The 15725-nt window shown below is 59.2% G+C and overlaps 2 protein-coding genes across 2 annotated transcripts in view; both read right to left on the reverse strand.

Moving 5' to 3' along the window:
• Positions 1 to 249: 249 nt before the first annotated feature.
• Positions 250 to 12008, reverse strand: CRYBA2 (crystallin beta A2). The gene is made up of 6 exons (XM_036083049.2): positions 11930 to 12008; positions 7896 to 8073; positions 3089 to 3253; positions 2162 to 2303; positions 878 to 1020; positions 250 to 434 (listed from the first exon to the last, which is right to left on the reverse strand). Exons 3-6 carry the CDS (start codon positions 3247 to 3249, stop codon positions 287 to 289), a joined length of 594 nt encoding a protein of 197 aa, XP_035938942.1. The 5' UTR covers positions 3250 to 3253; positions 7896 to 8073; positions 11930 to 12008; the 3' UTR covers positions 250 to 286.
• Positions 12009 to 12910: 902 nt separating this feature from the next.
• The window catches only part of CFAP65 (cilia and flagella associated protein 65), a 34206-nt gene continuing 31391 nt past the window's right edge, over positions 12911 to 15725 (reverse strand). Inside the window, 5 exon segments of the mRNA XM_078070033.1 lie at positions 12911 to 13091; positions 13196 to 13333; positions 13994 to 14482; positions 15010 to 15138; positions 15431 to 15633. Coding sequence (XP_077926159.1) covers positions 12929 to 13091; positions 13196 to 13333; positions 13994 to 14482; positions 15010 to 15138; positions 15431 to 15633 — 1122 coding nt within the window. The 3' untranslated portion in view covers positions 12911 to 12928.

Here is a 15725-nt window from a genome sequence, read left to right on the forward strand (position 1 = left end):
TACCAAGGAGAAGTGTGGGATTGGTTGTATTTAACAGGATCCCCAAGATTCTTGCCAGCAGTTTTCTCAGCCCTATCAGGGTCTAACCCCATACATCATAAGCCAGTTTATGCTCCATAGTCAAGAATCCTGAAGCCTGAGAAGAGGGTCAGGTTGGCAGGGAAGGACCTTAAGAAAGATTAAGATGAAGATCACAAAGCAAGACCACAAGAAAGAGGCAAGAGGGGCAGGCAGGTTCAGGAGCCTTTATTGAGGGTCCTCAGGGGAGGTGTCAGGGCTGTGGAGCTTAATGCTGGACTCTTCGAATGGACTGCAGCAGCCCGGTGTGGGCCTGCGTGCCAAATTCACTGTAGGTACGGAATTCCCCACTGTGCCGGTCCCGCTCCAATACATACTGGTAGCCTCGGTAGCCTGGGTACTGGTAGGCCACCCACCTAGGCCAGTGAGAGCACAAGGGTGGTAAGCAGGCTCTGCCCCCACCCCCACCAATGTCCCCCATTAGTAGCCCTCCTTTCTCAGTCCCCATCCCCCCAGCTCCAAAACCACTGCTTCAATTTTCCCTACGTGGATCTCTCCCTGCCCCGCCCACTGCTCCAGGTCTTCTTATCATGGTTCTCCCCTCATCCTCTATTCCCATCCTCCATTGCCTCCTCATCTGTCTTTTTAAAAAACCCTTCCTCTCTCCCCACATTGGCTCCCTGACTCCTATCTCCTACTACCTGCCCCCCACAGTCTGTCTCCATCATCTCACTTCCCCCAGTCCCCAACATCTCTTTACCATGTCTCTTAGCACCCCATCACCTTTCCCAACCCCCTTCCCTGGTGCCCATTGCCTCCCTTCTCTTCTCATCTCCCTTGTTCCAGTCCCAGGACTCACGCTCCAGAGCTGACTTTGAGAGAACCCACATCCTTGCTGGCCCAGCCCATGGAGGGCAGGGATGGGTAGTCATCGCTGAGTTCAAACTTGCTGCCCTGGAAGTTCTCCCTCTCAAACAGTGTCACACGGCTGTCACTGTGATTCTGGAAGGTGAGGGTAGACAGGTCAGGCCCTCCAAAGAAGTGTTAATGGGTACATTCTCAGCCCCTCTTTCCCCACCTCGCCTCCCAACACAGCTGTGCAGACACTTTGGCTCCTCGGACATTCCCAGAGATCACTCCGTCAGGTCCATAGCAGTCTGGGAAGCTGGGATGCTCAGAAGTCCCCAGCCTAGTCCCTTCTATGGCTTTGGGTGGAGGTGGTGAGACTGAGGGTTTCCCAGAGACCTTTCCAGGTCAGGGCAAGAAGGCATCTTGTAATATGGACCTATTTGCAGAAGGAAAATCAGAGATCCTGAGAGAAATTTGGCCCATTAACCAAGACAGTTTTCCTAAAGGTCTCATTGACTACTCAATCCCCTGCCCAGCACCTTGGGCACAGCCTCTCACAAGACTGGGCCCAGCTAAGGGATGCCAGATGCCAAAGCCAGAATAGACAGGCCAGGGCATCAGAGTTGGTTGGGTCTTGCCTTCCATAGCCCTACAGCCTTCCCCTCCTGGAATGGAGAAGCTAGGCTGAGTCAGCATTTGCTCTTTGCCCTCTACCTCTCAGCCGCAGGCCTCAACAGTAGGGTACCTAAGTCAGCACAAGTGAGAAGTGAGAGCCTCACCTCCAGTGACTCATCTGATTCATTGCCAACCCTTCCCCCACATACACACACACAGAGACTGACCCCTTTTCACCAATGAACCCTGAATCGAGTTCTAGTCTCATCTTCATGTTAACCCTTGCGTCCGAGGGCAAGACACTTTGCCCTTCTGAGCCGCATTTCCACACCTGTATATGAGGCTAACAGCAGCCGCCCCCACCTTGCAGGACAGTGTGATGACAGAAGCACTCTCTCACAGGTGTGGAGGACACAAAGGGAGGAACAGTAGGTGCTCAAGATTGGCCTGGTCTCGGTGCTGTCCGTGGTGCTGATTTTGGGCACCTGACTTAGGCCCACTTTCTGAACTTTTGGGGACTCTTCTGGTTCTGGGAAGTAATGCCACTACCACCCGTCTAGGAATTGTATTTACACATCTCCATACAGTGACTGGACAGCCTTTCTGAAGCACCACGGTGGGGTCAGGGCCTGGAGCTAGGAGCTAGGAGGCAGAGGGGCAAGGGGAGGGCTGTGCTTACCGCGCAGAGCACTGGCCGGAAGGAGAGCAGCTGGTCACTGTGGTGGCCACCACTGCCGCTCCAGGCGCTCCAACAAGGATAGTCACCCTTCTCCAGAATGAACTGCTGTCCCTGGAAGTCGGGGTACTCAAAGGCCACCCAACTGGGGAAAGATAAAGGAAGCTAGGAGGCATCTGCCCCAGCCTCACTCCTTCCCCCCCACCCTCATCCCCATTGTGTTCGAAAAGACTGAAACCAATCTTTTTCTCCAACCCCAGGCCCTTACCCTGACATACACAGCTCACGGCACTCTGGCCCCCTCTAGAAGCTAGAGACACTAAACCACCTGCTATCCAGGGTTTGAGGGACCCAGGCTTCCAGCTTAGGCTCCCCAGGTTGGAAGGAATTTTCCAGCTTCTGAAGATCACCTAACCAAGGGTTCCTAACTCAAAGATTTAGGTGCCTGCAAAGGTAGGTGTAGGAATCCCCCAAAGCTGCAGCAGCGATCTGTGATAGCAACAACCTGCAAAAGTTGGGGGCCTCAGCTCTCCTGAGGGCCCCAGGCTCTCAGAGACCAGGATGGAGCGAGAGGAAGGGATTTGGCTTCTTTTATTATACCAAGCGCAGAGCCATCTAACTCTGCACAGAGAAAAACTCTGGGGAGGAAAGAACTACACTGGGAGCCGCTTCAGGGTTCAGGCTGGTCCCACGGGGCGTCCGCAAAGGGTTGCCTCTCTCCTATATCCCTTTAGTTCACATGGTTTGTCTTGTGGTGCACGGGGAGTTCTGGGGAAGCCAAGGGGTTCCCCATGTGGGTCGGTCTCTCTCAGGCAGGGCTAACAGTCTGGGAAACGGAGGGCTGAGAGCTGAGGTCCCAGGCTTGGAGCTTAGGCCAGGGGAGCCCCGCGCGTCCCAACCCAGCCCGGCCCCTCCTGGACCATCACTCACGCGCCATTTTCCACCTTGACAGAGCGCACCCTGCGCAGGCCTCCGCGCTCGGCGATGTTCGCGCAGTCGCTCAGCAGCCGGCAGCGGCGGCCCTGGAAGTCCTCCTCGTCCCAGAGCGTGAGGCTGGCGGGCGCTGGGCCCGGCGCGGGGGCGCTGCTCATGCCTCTGCGGGCGAGAAGGGCGGGATCAGAGGTTCAGCGTCCAACGGCCCCCCTCCGGGGCCCAGGCCCGCCCAACCCAGGTCGGGGGTGAAGAACTCCCGGCCGCACCGGGCTGCTAGCGGCTCTCCCTCACCTCGCCCTCCCCCGCCCCGGAGAGACCCTGCCCCAGCCCCGAGTATTCACCGGGTGGGGTGAGGGCTGGACTGACGGAAAATGGAGAGGCTGCGCGCGGGCCCGGCGGCGTGCGGGGCTTTATACTGGGCCTCGCCCCCCCTCCCCGCATTCTCTCCCGCTGGGGTGGGGGAGCTGAGTCAGCGGGCAGGCTGCGGTCAGTTCTCGTGTCCTCTGGGGGAACCCAGGCCTTTCCCGCAGCCTCCAATCTGGCCCCAGCCCTCGGGGATCACAATAGAAAGTGCTGAGGCACACGTCCCGCGCCCGCCGCAGCTGAGGCTGACTCCGCTTTTTCTTTTTTGGGGGACTGAGCCAGGCAAGGCGCACCCGACCTCTGGGCAGGACGCGCCCTCCCTGGCCCAGACCTTTAGTGATTGAGGTACCAGGCCACTCTGGGGCCACCCGGCTAAGACCGCGAATTCTTGACTTGAGGCTCGGAAGTTGTTCCCAACGTCTAAACTCCACCTCTTCCTCAGGCCTACGTCGAGGCCTCTCTTTCGAGCGACGCTGGACGGGGTCAGACGCGGCTCTCCGCAAGCGACTTTCCTCACACCCCTCAGTCCTCTTTCCCACTGTGGCTCCTTTCCTCCCAAGCTTGAGTTCCCAGACCCGGCTCGGCGCTCCGGGAGTTTTCTTGAGCGAAGGGGCCAAGAGAAGGCAATGACCAGGACTCACCGCGAGGCGGCGCTGAGCTCAGGAAGCAAAAACCACCCTAGGGAGGGCGCGGATTTAGGAAGCACTTAGAAATAATAGTAACTAAGGGAGTGGCTCACTGTGGTAGGTAGAATGTTTCAACCTCAGGGCTACGCTCCCAGTCGCCAGACAGAGCTCCAGGGTCTGGTCGGGACCTGAACGTCCTAGGCTCTTGCCCTCAATCCCAGTGCCCTGTGTGGTGGGGAGAAGGGTGGCGAGTGGGGGAAGGAGAGGAGAAGGAGGAAAGGCTTGGGGCCTCCAAGGGAAGCTGCAGGGAGGACATTTCCTCCCAATTCACAGCCGAATTTCCTAATCAGCATAGCTGTCTGGCAAAATTGTGAGCTTTCCTTAACGGAGGGGCTATTTCAGCGGAAGTGGAGGGGAGAGTGAGAAGGGAGCTACTATTTTGTTGTAGGTGTTCAACAAGAGTCCAGTGAGGTAGGCTTGGACATATAGACGTGGAAACTGAGGCACCAGGGGGCACAGGGCCTACTCCACATTCCCACGGCTCTTACCACTCAACATTCTGTGACTAAAAGGACTCAGGCCAGATGCAGCCGCCCCAGCTCCTGGCAGTCTACCATGCTGGCCAGCCATCCTTTCTCCCAACTGCCAAGCTCATTCCCACCTCAGAGCCTCCCATTACCTGGGGTGTCTTAGTCACAAGATCTTGGCAAGCTGGCTCGTTTGCTACCTCCTGGGTGATGCTGTTCCTGGCATTTACTGTTCATCATATCACCTTGTTTTCTTTATAGTGTTTATCACTCTCTAAAGTTGTCTTCTTCGTCTTTTGTTTATGAGTGTTTGTGGGTGCACCGAGGGTCTCCCTTACTAGAGTGTAAGCTCCATTTAAGGGGGCAGGGGTTATATCAGTCTTGTTCTTTGTTATCCTCAAACCCAGCACAGTACTGGACACAGAGTAGGTGCTCAATAAAACTTGAGCGAGGGAACAAGCTGGTCGGGCTGGGCCAAATGTCCATGGGGGAAGGGGTATTGAGGAAATTCCCCAATGAGAGTGCAAGGGTAATGGTTTGCCCACTCTACCCCCCTCCCCGTCCCCAAAATTCTAGAGTGCTGAGAACAAGTGCTGGGAGCCACTGGAGCCTCCCTTGGGTCTCTCTTTTTACTGGTGAGGAATTGCTATTGAGGATCATAAGGTGTGTGAAGGTGAATGCCAAGAGTAAAGCGCCCTAAAACAGGAGGAGTAAAGTCCAAGTTAGGAAAGTTTGCGTCACAGCAAGGACGACCACAGCCAGGCTTGACTGGAGATGGGGTCGAAAGCACGCCCAGTCCACGGATTCCCTACCCCAGAGGGGGTTTGGAGAAACACAAATAGGGTATAATTTCCCCCAAACCCATAAGGGAGGAATACAGACTGTGGAGGGAGGCCAGAGCCCGTCCTGGATTCTTCGTGTCCTGGCCCTTGCACTTGGTCTCACAAGTCGGGACTACGGACGTGGCGGGAGGTGAGAACCGAATCTCTCCTTCCCTCCCTCTCCCTCCCTCCTCCACCTCTATCGGGCAATTCTGGATTCTGCCGCCAGGAGGCGCGAGCGGGCCGCGCTGGGTGGGAAGCCGGCAAGGTGGGGTGGGGTGGAAGGGGGAGTTGGTGGGAGGCTGAGGGCCGAGGGGCGGCGCGCGCGGGTGGCGAGTGCGTCAGGCTGTGCGTCTGCGCTGGTCGGTGACGCGGGCGCCGGGTGTTAGCCTCGAGGGTGCGCGGGTGTCTGTCAGAGGATGGACGCTGCGTCTGCGGGAGCTGGGGCTGGGGGCCTGGGCACGGCCCTGAGATCAGGGTTCCCCCTGATGGGCAGTTTGCAATCCAGCTGTCGGCCAGACGACCACATGCTACAGGAGGGGTGTGTGTGTGGCGGCCAGGGAAGTAGCGGGGAGGTAGTAATAGCTGAGATCCAAATTAGAATTAGAGTCCAGCTGGGATTTGGGGTGGAGACCCTTCGTGTGAGAAAGGTTTCCTTTCTAGTCCTAAATCCTGAGCTTGGCTCTGCTCTAAGAAGGTGTGAGGCATTAGCCAGCCTCTTCCCTCCTGTGTACCTCAGTTTCCTCATCAGAAAAATGGTCTGTGGGGCCCCCAGGCCATGGCCTTTAGTTCTATAGCTGTCTGTGACCAGCTCTCTCAGAAGTGGGCACACCCACCAAGACCACCAATAGCCAGTTGCCTAGATCTCTCTCAGGGTCCCCACATCCCCCAGACCTTCCCCCCCAACCCCTGCCCCGGCTCTGGGTTTCAGTCATGGAGAAAGGGAAGAATGAGCCACTGAAGGAGAAGGGGCTGTCAGGCAGCCCTGCCTGGTATGCTGGAATAGGACTCGGGGATCCTTGTCCCTTTTTCGTGCTATGGACCCCCTCCCAGCCTCCTTTCTCCACGAGGCTGATCCAGCTCCAGCCCCCCAGCTTCCCCCCACCCATTCCCCTCCTAGCCTCCTTCTTCCCCCCAGCAGCTGGTCCTGTTTGTTTTCCCTGATCTGTTGCGCTCAGAGCTTCCTGAAGGATGGATGCACAGGTGGCTTTGTTTGCCAGCTCAGCACCCTCACCCCCACCTCCTCCCCATCCACGGCCTCAGCCTTTGGGCGTGGAGGGGGAAGTTAGGCAAAAAAAAAAAATAGTGTCCCCAGATCTACACCTCCAGGAGACCTCAAGACCTCATAGGGATCTCATCACCCTCAAAGAACTCCCCATCCCCACCCTCTCCAGTCCTTCATCTCATATGGGGACTTGTGCTCCCATAGAGAAATCTTCAGGACCACCCTCCCCACGATTCTACCAAGACACAAATCCCACAAGGTACCTTAAGATCCCACAGAGAAACCCTCAGACTCAATCCTGTGTCCTCAGCACCCGCGACCCTCAGATCCCACTCAGAGCCCCATCCCATCCGGGGACATACAGATCTGATAAAGAACCCCTCAACCTGATCCTGGGCTGCCACCCGGGTCTCTATCACATATAAAGGCCCTGAGAGTCCCCAGAGACATCTCCCTCAGAGCCCCATCCCTGAACAGCCCTACTTCTCAGTACTGCTGGGCAGCTTAGAAGCGCCCAGTGGCCAATGTCTTCTCAAGTTGGCCCGCTCCCATCCCTTACCCCTCATTTCACGGGGAAATCAGCCATGGCTTCGAGTGACTGATGATGCAAATTCTGTGACTGGTGCCCTCCCCCTCCCCTGGTCCCCTCACCAGCCTCTCCTTTGCAGCCCTGCTCCTCCACCCCAGGCCCCCACCCCACGTCTGGAGCCAGGAACAGGCAGATGAGCACCTTCCCTGGGGCTGTGAGGTCTGGTCTCCTGGGAGACAGAGATAACTGAGTGAGAGATCAGCTCAGTTCAGGCAGGGTCCGACAGCTGGCCCAAAAGAGGGGGGTCCTGAGGGAGTGGGAGCCCCACCCACACACCCGTTGTCCTTCCCTGCTAGAAACAGAGCCCCTCTTCTCTGCCCCTCAGTGGGGACGTGGAGCTAGCTACCATCCAGAGAGATGGGCGGCAGCTTCCACCACCGCCCACTCCCCAGGCACAAAGCGGTGGGGCTCACACAGGCCAGCAGGGAGAGGGCACGCGCACACATGCATTCACGCAGTTCCAGGCACAGGGACAGATCCCACCCGCATCATGGGTGAGCACTCTCCTAGGATTCAATAGACCCCCAAAGTCACACTCATTTATGGGCAGACACTTGTTCACTCACTTGTTCCTCAGACATTTAATAAAATGTACCACGTGTCCCTCTGTGCTGGCTGTCAGAGTCACACACAAGTGTGCCCTTGTGACTTACACTTGCACCTATCCCATTCCACCGTCACCGAGAGAAGGAGAGAAGGCCGTTCAGTCACCTGCCCACGATCAAACAGACGCCGGAGGGTTAAGAGTGCTCTGGCGTCTTGCACTGCTGCCTGGGGTCACATCGAAGCTCCACTGCTTATCAGTTGCACTCTACTCCTCAGTTTTTCCTTCTGTAAAATGGGAACCATAGTCTTAAAAGCTGTTGTGAAGATGTAAGAGCATGTAAAAACAGAACCGGCCTGCAGTATGGACCCAATAAATGTTAGCTGTTATTGCCACTGTGGTTGTGGTTATGACTGGCTTTGCTGCATGGTTTCCTTTCCCCCATACCCCCTGGCTGGGATGGAGATTGGAGTCAGGGCCGCAAGCATAGCTCTGGGATCTGCATGCCCCTTCCCACATTGGCCTTGTGGAAGCCAGCTTAGCACTCGGGGTGGGGAGCCTTCCTGCCTCACCGCATTCAAGCCCCTCTGCTCTTGATCTCAGTTTGGGAGGGTTGGGAGGGTCAGAGGGGGCTATCTCAATTTCCTTTCCTCTGCCCTTCTGGGAAAAGCACTTGGGACTGGAATTGGAGACCTGACTTCTGGTCCCTGTGCTTTTCTGGCTCCATATGTGCCCTTGGGCAGGTCACTCCCTCTCTTGAGGCCCCAGTTTTGTACTAACTGCTGATCATGGAGGGGCCTCCCAGCCCTGACTGCTGGGATCCTGTGATGCCTCAGGAAAGCTCCCTCCCCTCCCCACGCAGCCTCTGCACACACCCGCCCCACCCCCCAGCCAGAGTGAGGGGGCGAGTTGCCAAGGTCGCCATGGGGACTAATCCCTAAGAAGGTCAGTGAGGTTCTGGTCCTACCTTGGTCGGATGGGGATTAGCACCTGGTTATGACCTCCCCCCCCACTGGTGGCTCCACTCCCAGGTCCCCTGAGTCTCACGTAGACCCTGGGCAGAGGTTCCAAGGCTGGGCCACAACCAGTAGGTGGGTAGGGGGCAGGTCGGCTGCCAAAGCTGTCTCTGTAGCTGTGGCCAGGAAAGAAAAGGGCAGAGATGGGCTCAGACCCATGCCCCTCGCTGCTCAGTGTCCAGCGGGGCCTGAGCCTTGCCCCTCTTTGTCTTTTGCCCTTTAATGGGGAGAGATGGGTCTCCCAAGAGAAGAATATCAGCCTTACCCCCTGGCTGTAGAGGCCACCTCTCTCTCTCCTCTCTTGGGGGTAATCTCCCCCAATGTGGGGATGTAGGCTGTTCTCATTTGGTGGACCCCTACCTCCACACACACCAGGCCTTCCACCTCAGGTTACCCTGACCTTTGACCTGGCATCTTCACATCTCTCCATCTCTCCGAATTGTACGTCTCTGGTTATGTCTGGTTGCCTCTGTCGTTCTCTGGTTTCTCTCTGGTTGTCTCTGCCCTCTCCCTAGCTCTGGCTTTCATGGGGGCCCGGGGAGGGCTGCAGCCTCTCCAGGTCCTGAAATCTCCCCTGGGTCTCCCATCCCTCTGGGCTGCATCCTCTGTCTGTCCTGCCCTGCTTGTGTTTTCTGCTCTCCTTCTCCCCTCCCCATTTCTCCTCCGTGCTCTCCCAGTCCCGCGGCTGCCCACACTCCAACTGCTCAGTCCCTTTTCCCCCCCGCTTCCTCCACTACCTGTCCCCTCCCCCGCCTGGGGTGCTGACAGGGATGACAGGAAGCAGGCTCCGGCTGGGAGCAGGAAGGGGGAGGGGTAAGGGGGCCGCTCGAACACCAGCTGCTGAGCACCCCCCCCACACACAAGCCCCGCACCTGCAGGCCAGCCTGGCGCCTGGAGTCTCCGCCCCTGGCCGGGCAGGGAGGAGGGACCTGGATGAGAGGCCCGATTTCTGGCCTCGGTCAGGAAATGCGGGTCTTGGGGATAGGGGGTGGAGGTCTGGGGAATTTACGCCCCTGGGTGGGGGGGGAGGCAGGGGCTCTGTCACGAGGGCAGACCCAGCCCACTGGCAGCCTCATTCTTCCCGACCTCCCCACCCCAATGACTGTGTGGTGGAAGAGGGTAATTTCAGGGGGAGCTCTCTTCATTGTGCAACCCCAAGATCTGAAATCCCAGCCCGAGGTGGGGAGCTCTAGCCCCCTTCCATGATTAGGGAGGGGAAGAGGAAGCCCTCACAGACCCAGGAAAGATGTGCCAGGGCCAGGCCCGGCCCCTGACAGGCAAATCATCGGGCCAGGCAAGGAGCAGAGGGCTGGGCACAGAAGCCTGGTCAGGGAGGGCAGGATGGGGGCTGCACACACCCCAGCCTGGGGACCCATAGATGCCTCCCTCCCCAGGGCTGCTGCAGTCCGCCCCCTCCCAGAACTGCCTGGAATCTGTCAGAGCCATCTCGTCCCCTCCCCCTCCCTTTTCTCTGCACAGAGGACTCAGCAGATCCCACGGGGCCTGCGGGTAGTTGGGTGGGGATGGGGGGGAAGGGGGCGGGGGACAGGTAGAAGGGACAAGACAGCACCTCCCTGAACGTCCAAAATGGAGCTGGAAGTGACCAGTGACTCCCGACCCTCGTTCGTTCTCTCTCTCTCTCTCTCCTGGGGGTCGGGGCCGGGGGGGGGGGGGGTGGGAGGGCTAGGTCTGCCTGGGTGTGTGGTGGTATAGTCCATACCCCATGATGCTTCCTCGTTCTAAGGGGAAACTAGCTCCTTACTGCTAAGGCTTCTCTCCACTTCAGACCTACAACAAGCCCCTCTCTCTGGGGCTAGATCAGCATCACCATCAATTTTGGGGAGGAGGAATGGAGGACACCCCGGGTCAAAGGACAGAGACTCGGCTAAGGGCTCAGACTGACCTCAGGCTGTGTGTGGAACCCTCAGTTCTAGACTCTCCAGGAGGGAGGCCAGGGTCTAGGGCAATCTCCACTCCCTCCCCCATGTCAGACCTTAGTGATTGGAATCACTGCAGAAGGGGGCCAGTCTGTCTCAGGTTTGGGCTGTGGCTAATAACCCATGGGCTCCTGCCTAGGAAGAGGGCCATTCACACCCACCCTCACCCCACCTGTAGCTGCATGAAACAGGAGGCCTTGGGATTATGGAGTTTAGGAAAGGTGGTGAGCTGCGGTCCCTGGGGACCCCATCTGGCAAGGGCTACGGGACCCCATGTTTGTCCTTTTCAATCAGTCTGTCTGTCTGTCTCACACATAGGAAGACTGAGAGGGGCCAGGGAGATGGCAGGGAGTGAACCCTCAGGATGTCAGCACCAAACAGATCTGGAGAAGCACACTTGATCTTCATTTTGGCTCTAGCTCTCCCAACCCAGCTTTTCCACACCCCACAGCTACTGCTCCAACCTCTTGAGGGCCTCCAACTTCCCAGGTCAGGTGGCTCAGAATTATTGCTGGAAGCCCAGAAACCAGGATCTGGGGACCGGTGAGGCACTCGCGGCAGGCCAGACCAATCCCTCTCATTGAGCAAAGAGGAAAACCCGAGGAGAGGCTGGGAAATGACTTGCCCAAGGCCACAGAAGTCGCTGGGACAGAGCGGGACTAGAAGCTGGGTTTCCACTTCCAGAGGGCTCCTGTTTCTGCCACAACCCCTTATGCCACCCGGTGGAGCCTGCTCGGCCGGCCCCATATTACCCGGAATCAAGCCGGGCAGCCCTGGAGTTGCGGGCAGGACAAGGCAGGGCGGGCGGGGCCGGATAGGAGCCGGATCTCCCCTGGGAGCGGCGCACAGCCTCTCCGACCCGTACGGCGGCGGCGGCAGGTGCCTGCGTGGCGGTCGGGCCCGGCCCCCGGGCGAGTGCTGAGAGGCCACCCCTGCCTCACGCGAGCCGAACGAACAAAACGCTCAGGTCCGGTTTGTGCGAGGGGCTCGTCGCGGGGCGGGAGCGGAAGGCCGGGGGGCCTGGCTATGGCCCTGCGCGATCTCCGGGTCCTGGTCTTCTGCGAGCGCCGTGGCACACAGCGCACCGCTAGCCGCCGCCCTCACCTGCGCGCATCTGCGGCTGACACGTCGCTCGCCCAGGTGCGCACCTGGCCCGCCCCTCCCTGCCTCCCTTCCTGGCCACCCTTCACCTGGCCGGGCTCTGCTTGGCTTGGTCCCCAGCCCACTCCCCGGAGCTTGTGCAGGAGCCTGGGCTCAGCGCGCTCTTATACGGCCTGCTCAGTCCCCGCCCCTACACACACACACACACATACACACACACACACTCACACCTGTCCGGGCGCCCGTTTGCTCGGAGCAAATATTGACTCAGAGGAGGCGGAGCGCCCCCACCCCCTCCCCGCCCCCGCCCGGGTTCTGGGGCCGGAGCTCTTCCGAGGCCTTGGCCGCGGGGCGGGGGGGGGGGGGGGTGTCGGGGACCTGGGCGCCTCTGGAACAACACCAGATGTCACTTTTCCACCCACCTGCCTGGAGGGGGGGGAGGAGTTGCAGAGGACAGAGGCTGCCGGGAGGAGGTTAGGGGGAGCGGGAGGTGGGTATCCTAGGGAAGGCGGGACATCATCTGGGCTGGGGATTCAAATTCACGATGGGAGTCGCTTAGTAGGGCCTGTGGCCCGCTGTCTAGCTGTGACCTCCACCCGCGTCCCAGAGTGTAGCTCTTAGCCCTCCGCGACGTGCCTCGGTTTCCCTTCTTTCTCAACCTCTCAGCACAGTCCCGGGAGCCCGACAGATGCCGAGAAAAGGCTGGCGATGGAGGGACCGAGCCTCGGAGCAGGCGCAACGGGGAAAGGGGAGGGGTGGTCACCTCGCCCTGCTGCCACCTGCTGCGCCGATAAGGCCTGGCGCTCAGTTCCTGTCCCCCAGGCAATGCTGGGGCAAAGGCCAGTTAGGCCCCGCCGGAAGCGCCCTCCACTGGCCAAACCAGGTCCAGCGCCGGGCAGCGAGCAGCCGGAACTCTGGCCCAGCTGCGCTGTGGAGGGGAGAGAAGCAACCTCCCAGCACCCAAGGCTGCAACGAGTCGCTGCAGTCCGCCTCAGCCGCTCCAACCATCTGTCCCTCCCAGAGCGCGCTCGAGAATTCCTCCTACGTCGGGGAAATAAAGTCAAGGCAGATACAGAAGGCTAGATGCTTTAGTGGTGGGGCGGTGGAGAGGGGGGCCCTGAGGGCAGCAAGTCGGAGGGGCTGGGCTGTGGCATCCTCGAAGAGTCGGTAGGGGGCCGCGCCACCAGGCGGGGCACCTCGGCATGCTGCAGCCCGAGGGCCGCCGCCGAAAGCAAGTCGGGAGTCTCAATCCTGGAAGACAGAAAGCCCCAGGGAGAGGTTGGAAAGAGGCTTCGGGCCATGCCTGCCCGCCCCTGCCGCCCCTCGCGCCCCTCCGGCGCAGTCGGCGCCCCCACCTGGAAACGCTGAGCGGCGGCAGGGCGATGACGCGCGGCCGCGAGGTGAGCACCACCTCCCCGCGGCTCGCCTCCACCAGGATGTTCTGGATCATGTTCTCCAGCAGCGCCTCCTGCAGGTTGGCGAACGCCGGGAGCCTGCGGGGGGTGGGGGTGGGGGTGGAGGATGCGGGTGTCAGCACCGCCATCAACGGGGCTCGCCTTCTCCGCGGGCCTCTTGCGTGCTGTACACTGTGTGCCCTGGGCTCTATCTCCGCGGATTCTCATTCCACTCCCCGCCCTCCCAGCACTATAAGGCATCCTTGTTCCAATTTTTCAGACGCTCAAATTGTGGCTTAAAGGGACCAAGTTGCCAAACGTCCTGCTGCTGGAACAAGTGGTGGGACCAGAACCCAGGCAACTGTAGGTCCCATCTCAGGGCCAGGTGTGGGGAGAGGCATCAAGCTGTGAGAGGGGCCCAAGGGACTGGGTAGGGCCTAAGGAATCCCAACACGGACAGGGAGGGCCACAGAGCAGCCCCAGGCAAAGGCCCTCTGTGAAGCAGTGGCACTTCTCTCCTGGCTCTAGAAACCCACTGAACGACCCCCTGGAAGTGGTGTGCTAGAAAATGTTAACAGCTGGGTCTTGGAGGGAAAGACTAAAGCTCAGAAGGCCTTAAGCTACCAGCGGGATGTCAGTGAACGCGGAGCTGGGAAGAGCCTTACACCCAGACAGAGGCTGGCCCCAGCACCCCACTGCCTCCTGGGATCCTTCTGCACATCCTGCCGTGTGAACCCTCATCTGGGTCTGGCTGCTCACCGGCTGGTCGTCTCCTTCTCATCCTGTTCTTGCTCCTCTTTCACCATGACCTTCAGCTGTTGCTGCCACCGCCATTTCAGGGACTCCTGGGCCGTGGGCTGCAGTGTGGGCTCAGTCCCCGTCCAGGGCACCTTCTCTTCCTCCTCCCCCTCCCCCTCCCCCTCCTCCTCTTCCCCCCTGCCTATCTCCTCCTCTTCCATCTCCTCCTCTTCCTCCTCTTCCTCCTCCAGCTCCTCCTCTTCCTCTTCGCTCTTCTCCTCCTCTTCCTCCATTTTCTTCTCCAGCCTCGGTTTGTCGTCCTCGGACTCCTTGTCTCTGCTGGCCTCCCAGCTGCTGGAGGATGTTGACAGGACTGGTGCTAACTGCAGGGTGTTGTTCTGGGCCGTGAACTTGGCTGACTGCTCATTCCAGAACTGGCAGAAGTAAGGCATCTTCTCCACCAGGCTTTGGTCCACAGCCTCATGGAAGATCTTGTCTTCTAGCAGACCCCTGCATGGCAGGGAGGAGGAGGAGACCCTTGCCAAGAGGCCTTGCAAGGGGGCTTTGCACACCCTGTGGGGCTCTGGCTTCAGAGTTCCTCAAGGGGCAGTTCTGACTTCTATGTCTACAAATGGGCGCTTGATGTGGGAGGCCAGCCCTTAAGTCAGTTGCCCCGCCCACCCGTCCTTTAGAGGAAGGCTTCTCTGGGCTCCGTGGGTTCTTAGAGGCAGAGCCAGGAGGTCAGAGTTACACAGATAAGGGACAGGAACCCCGGGGGAAACAGTGAACTGGCTCAGACCTTATCTACTAGCCCTGGACAGGACAGAACTCGGGATCCAGCCCCGAGGATCCTTCTAGCAAGCTCCATTAGAGCTGCCCCATACTGCAGGGCCTGGGGCCACCAGTGGAAGGATCTTGTGAGGAAGTTCTATTTTTCAGGAAAGGAAGGGCTGGGGCTTCAGGGGCCGTGGGTGGACACAGAGCTGGCTGAATGAGCTGCTGAGATGAGGGGGATGGTGAGGGTCCAGGGGGGTTACCTGATGATGGCGGTGAGACAGTCAATCAGGAGCTGCTTCTCCTGCTTGGAGACGGGGGCCCAATTGTCTGGGGATTCTCCCTCAGAAGCCTCCAACTCCTCCTTGGGGTATTTCCTCTTTGGCAGCTCCCTGGAGCAGGCCATGACATTCTGAGTGGCTTGGGCAAGCCACCAGGCTGGGGGTAGGGTCATGAGCAGTGGCGGTGACCATGCAGTCATGAGAACATAGATGAGCTTTGCACAGGACAGCCCCCCGCCTTGGCCCAAGTGTAGTGCTACTGCATTTGGGGACCGAAGCCCAAACCTCAGGGTTGGCGCAGGACATGGAGAGGCTCCAAATTGGAAAGGGGAGGTAGGAGGTGGGGCAGGAGGCCTAGGTGGGTTCCCCAGGGGCAGAGACCCCTCCCTCCCTGAGAGTTCACCGGTACAGGAAGTGCCGGGGAAAGTCGGAGAAGAAGTTGGCCAGGAAGTAGTCAGTGGCATGAGCACGGGCCGTGAGGCCCAAGCACAGCATGTCTGGCGAGGGCGGCTGGGGACAGAGCCAGAATATCTTCTTCTTCGGGATCTTAAGGTTCCAGCTGACAGGCCGGTTGAGAGGCTGCTGATTCTTGATGGGGGGCAGCGTCTTTGGAAAGGGGAAGACGTGGGTGACAGGGGTTTGGGGACATCACTCTCTCACTGCTGGGTCCCTAGCCCCAACCAGGCCTTTGGAGCCAA

The sequence above is a fragment of the Halichoerus grypus genome, chromosome 4, assembly GCF_964656455.1.
Source record: "Halichoerus grypus chromosome 4, mHalGry1.hap1.1, whole genome shotgun sequence".
NCBI lineage: Eukaryota > Metazoa > Chordata > Mammalia > Carnivora > Phocidae > Halichoerus > Halichoerus grypus.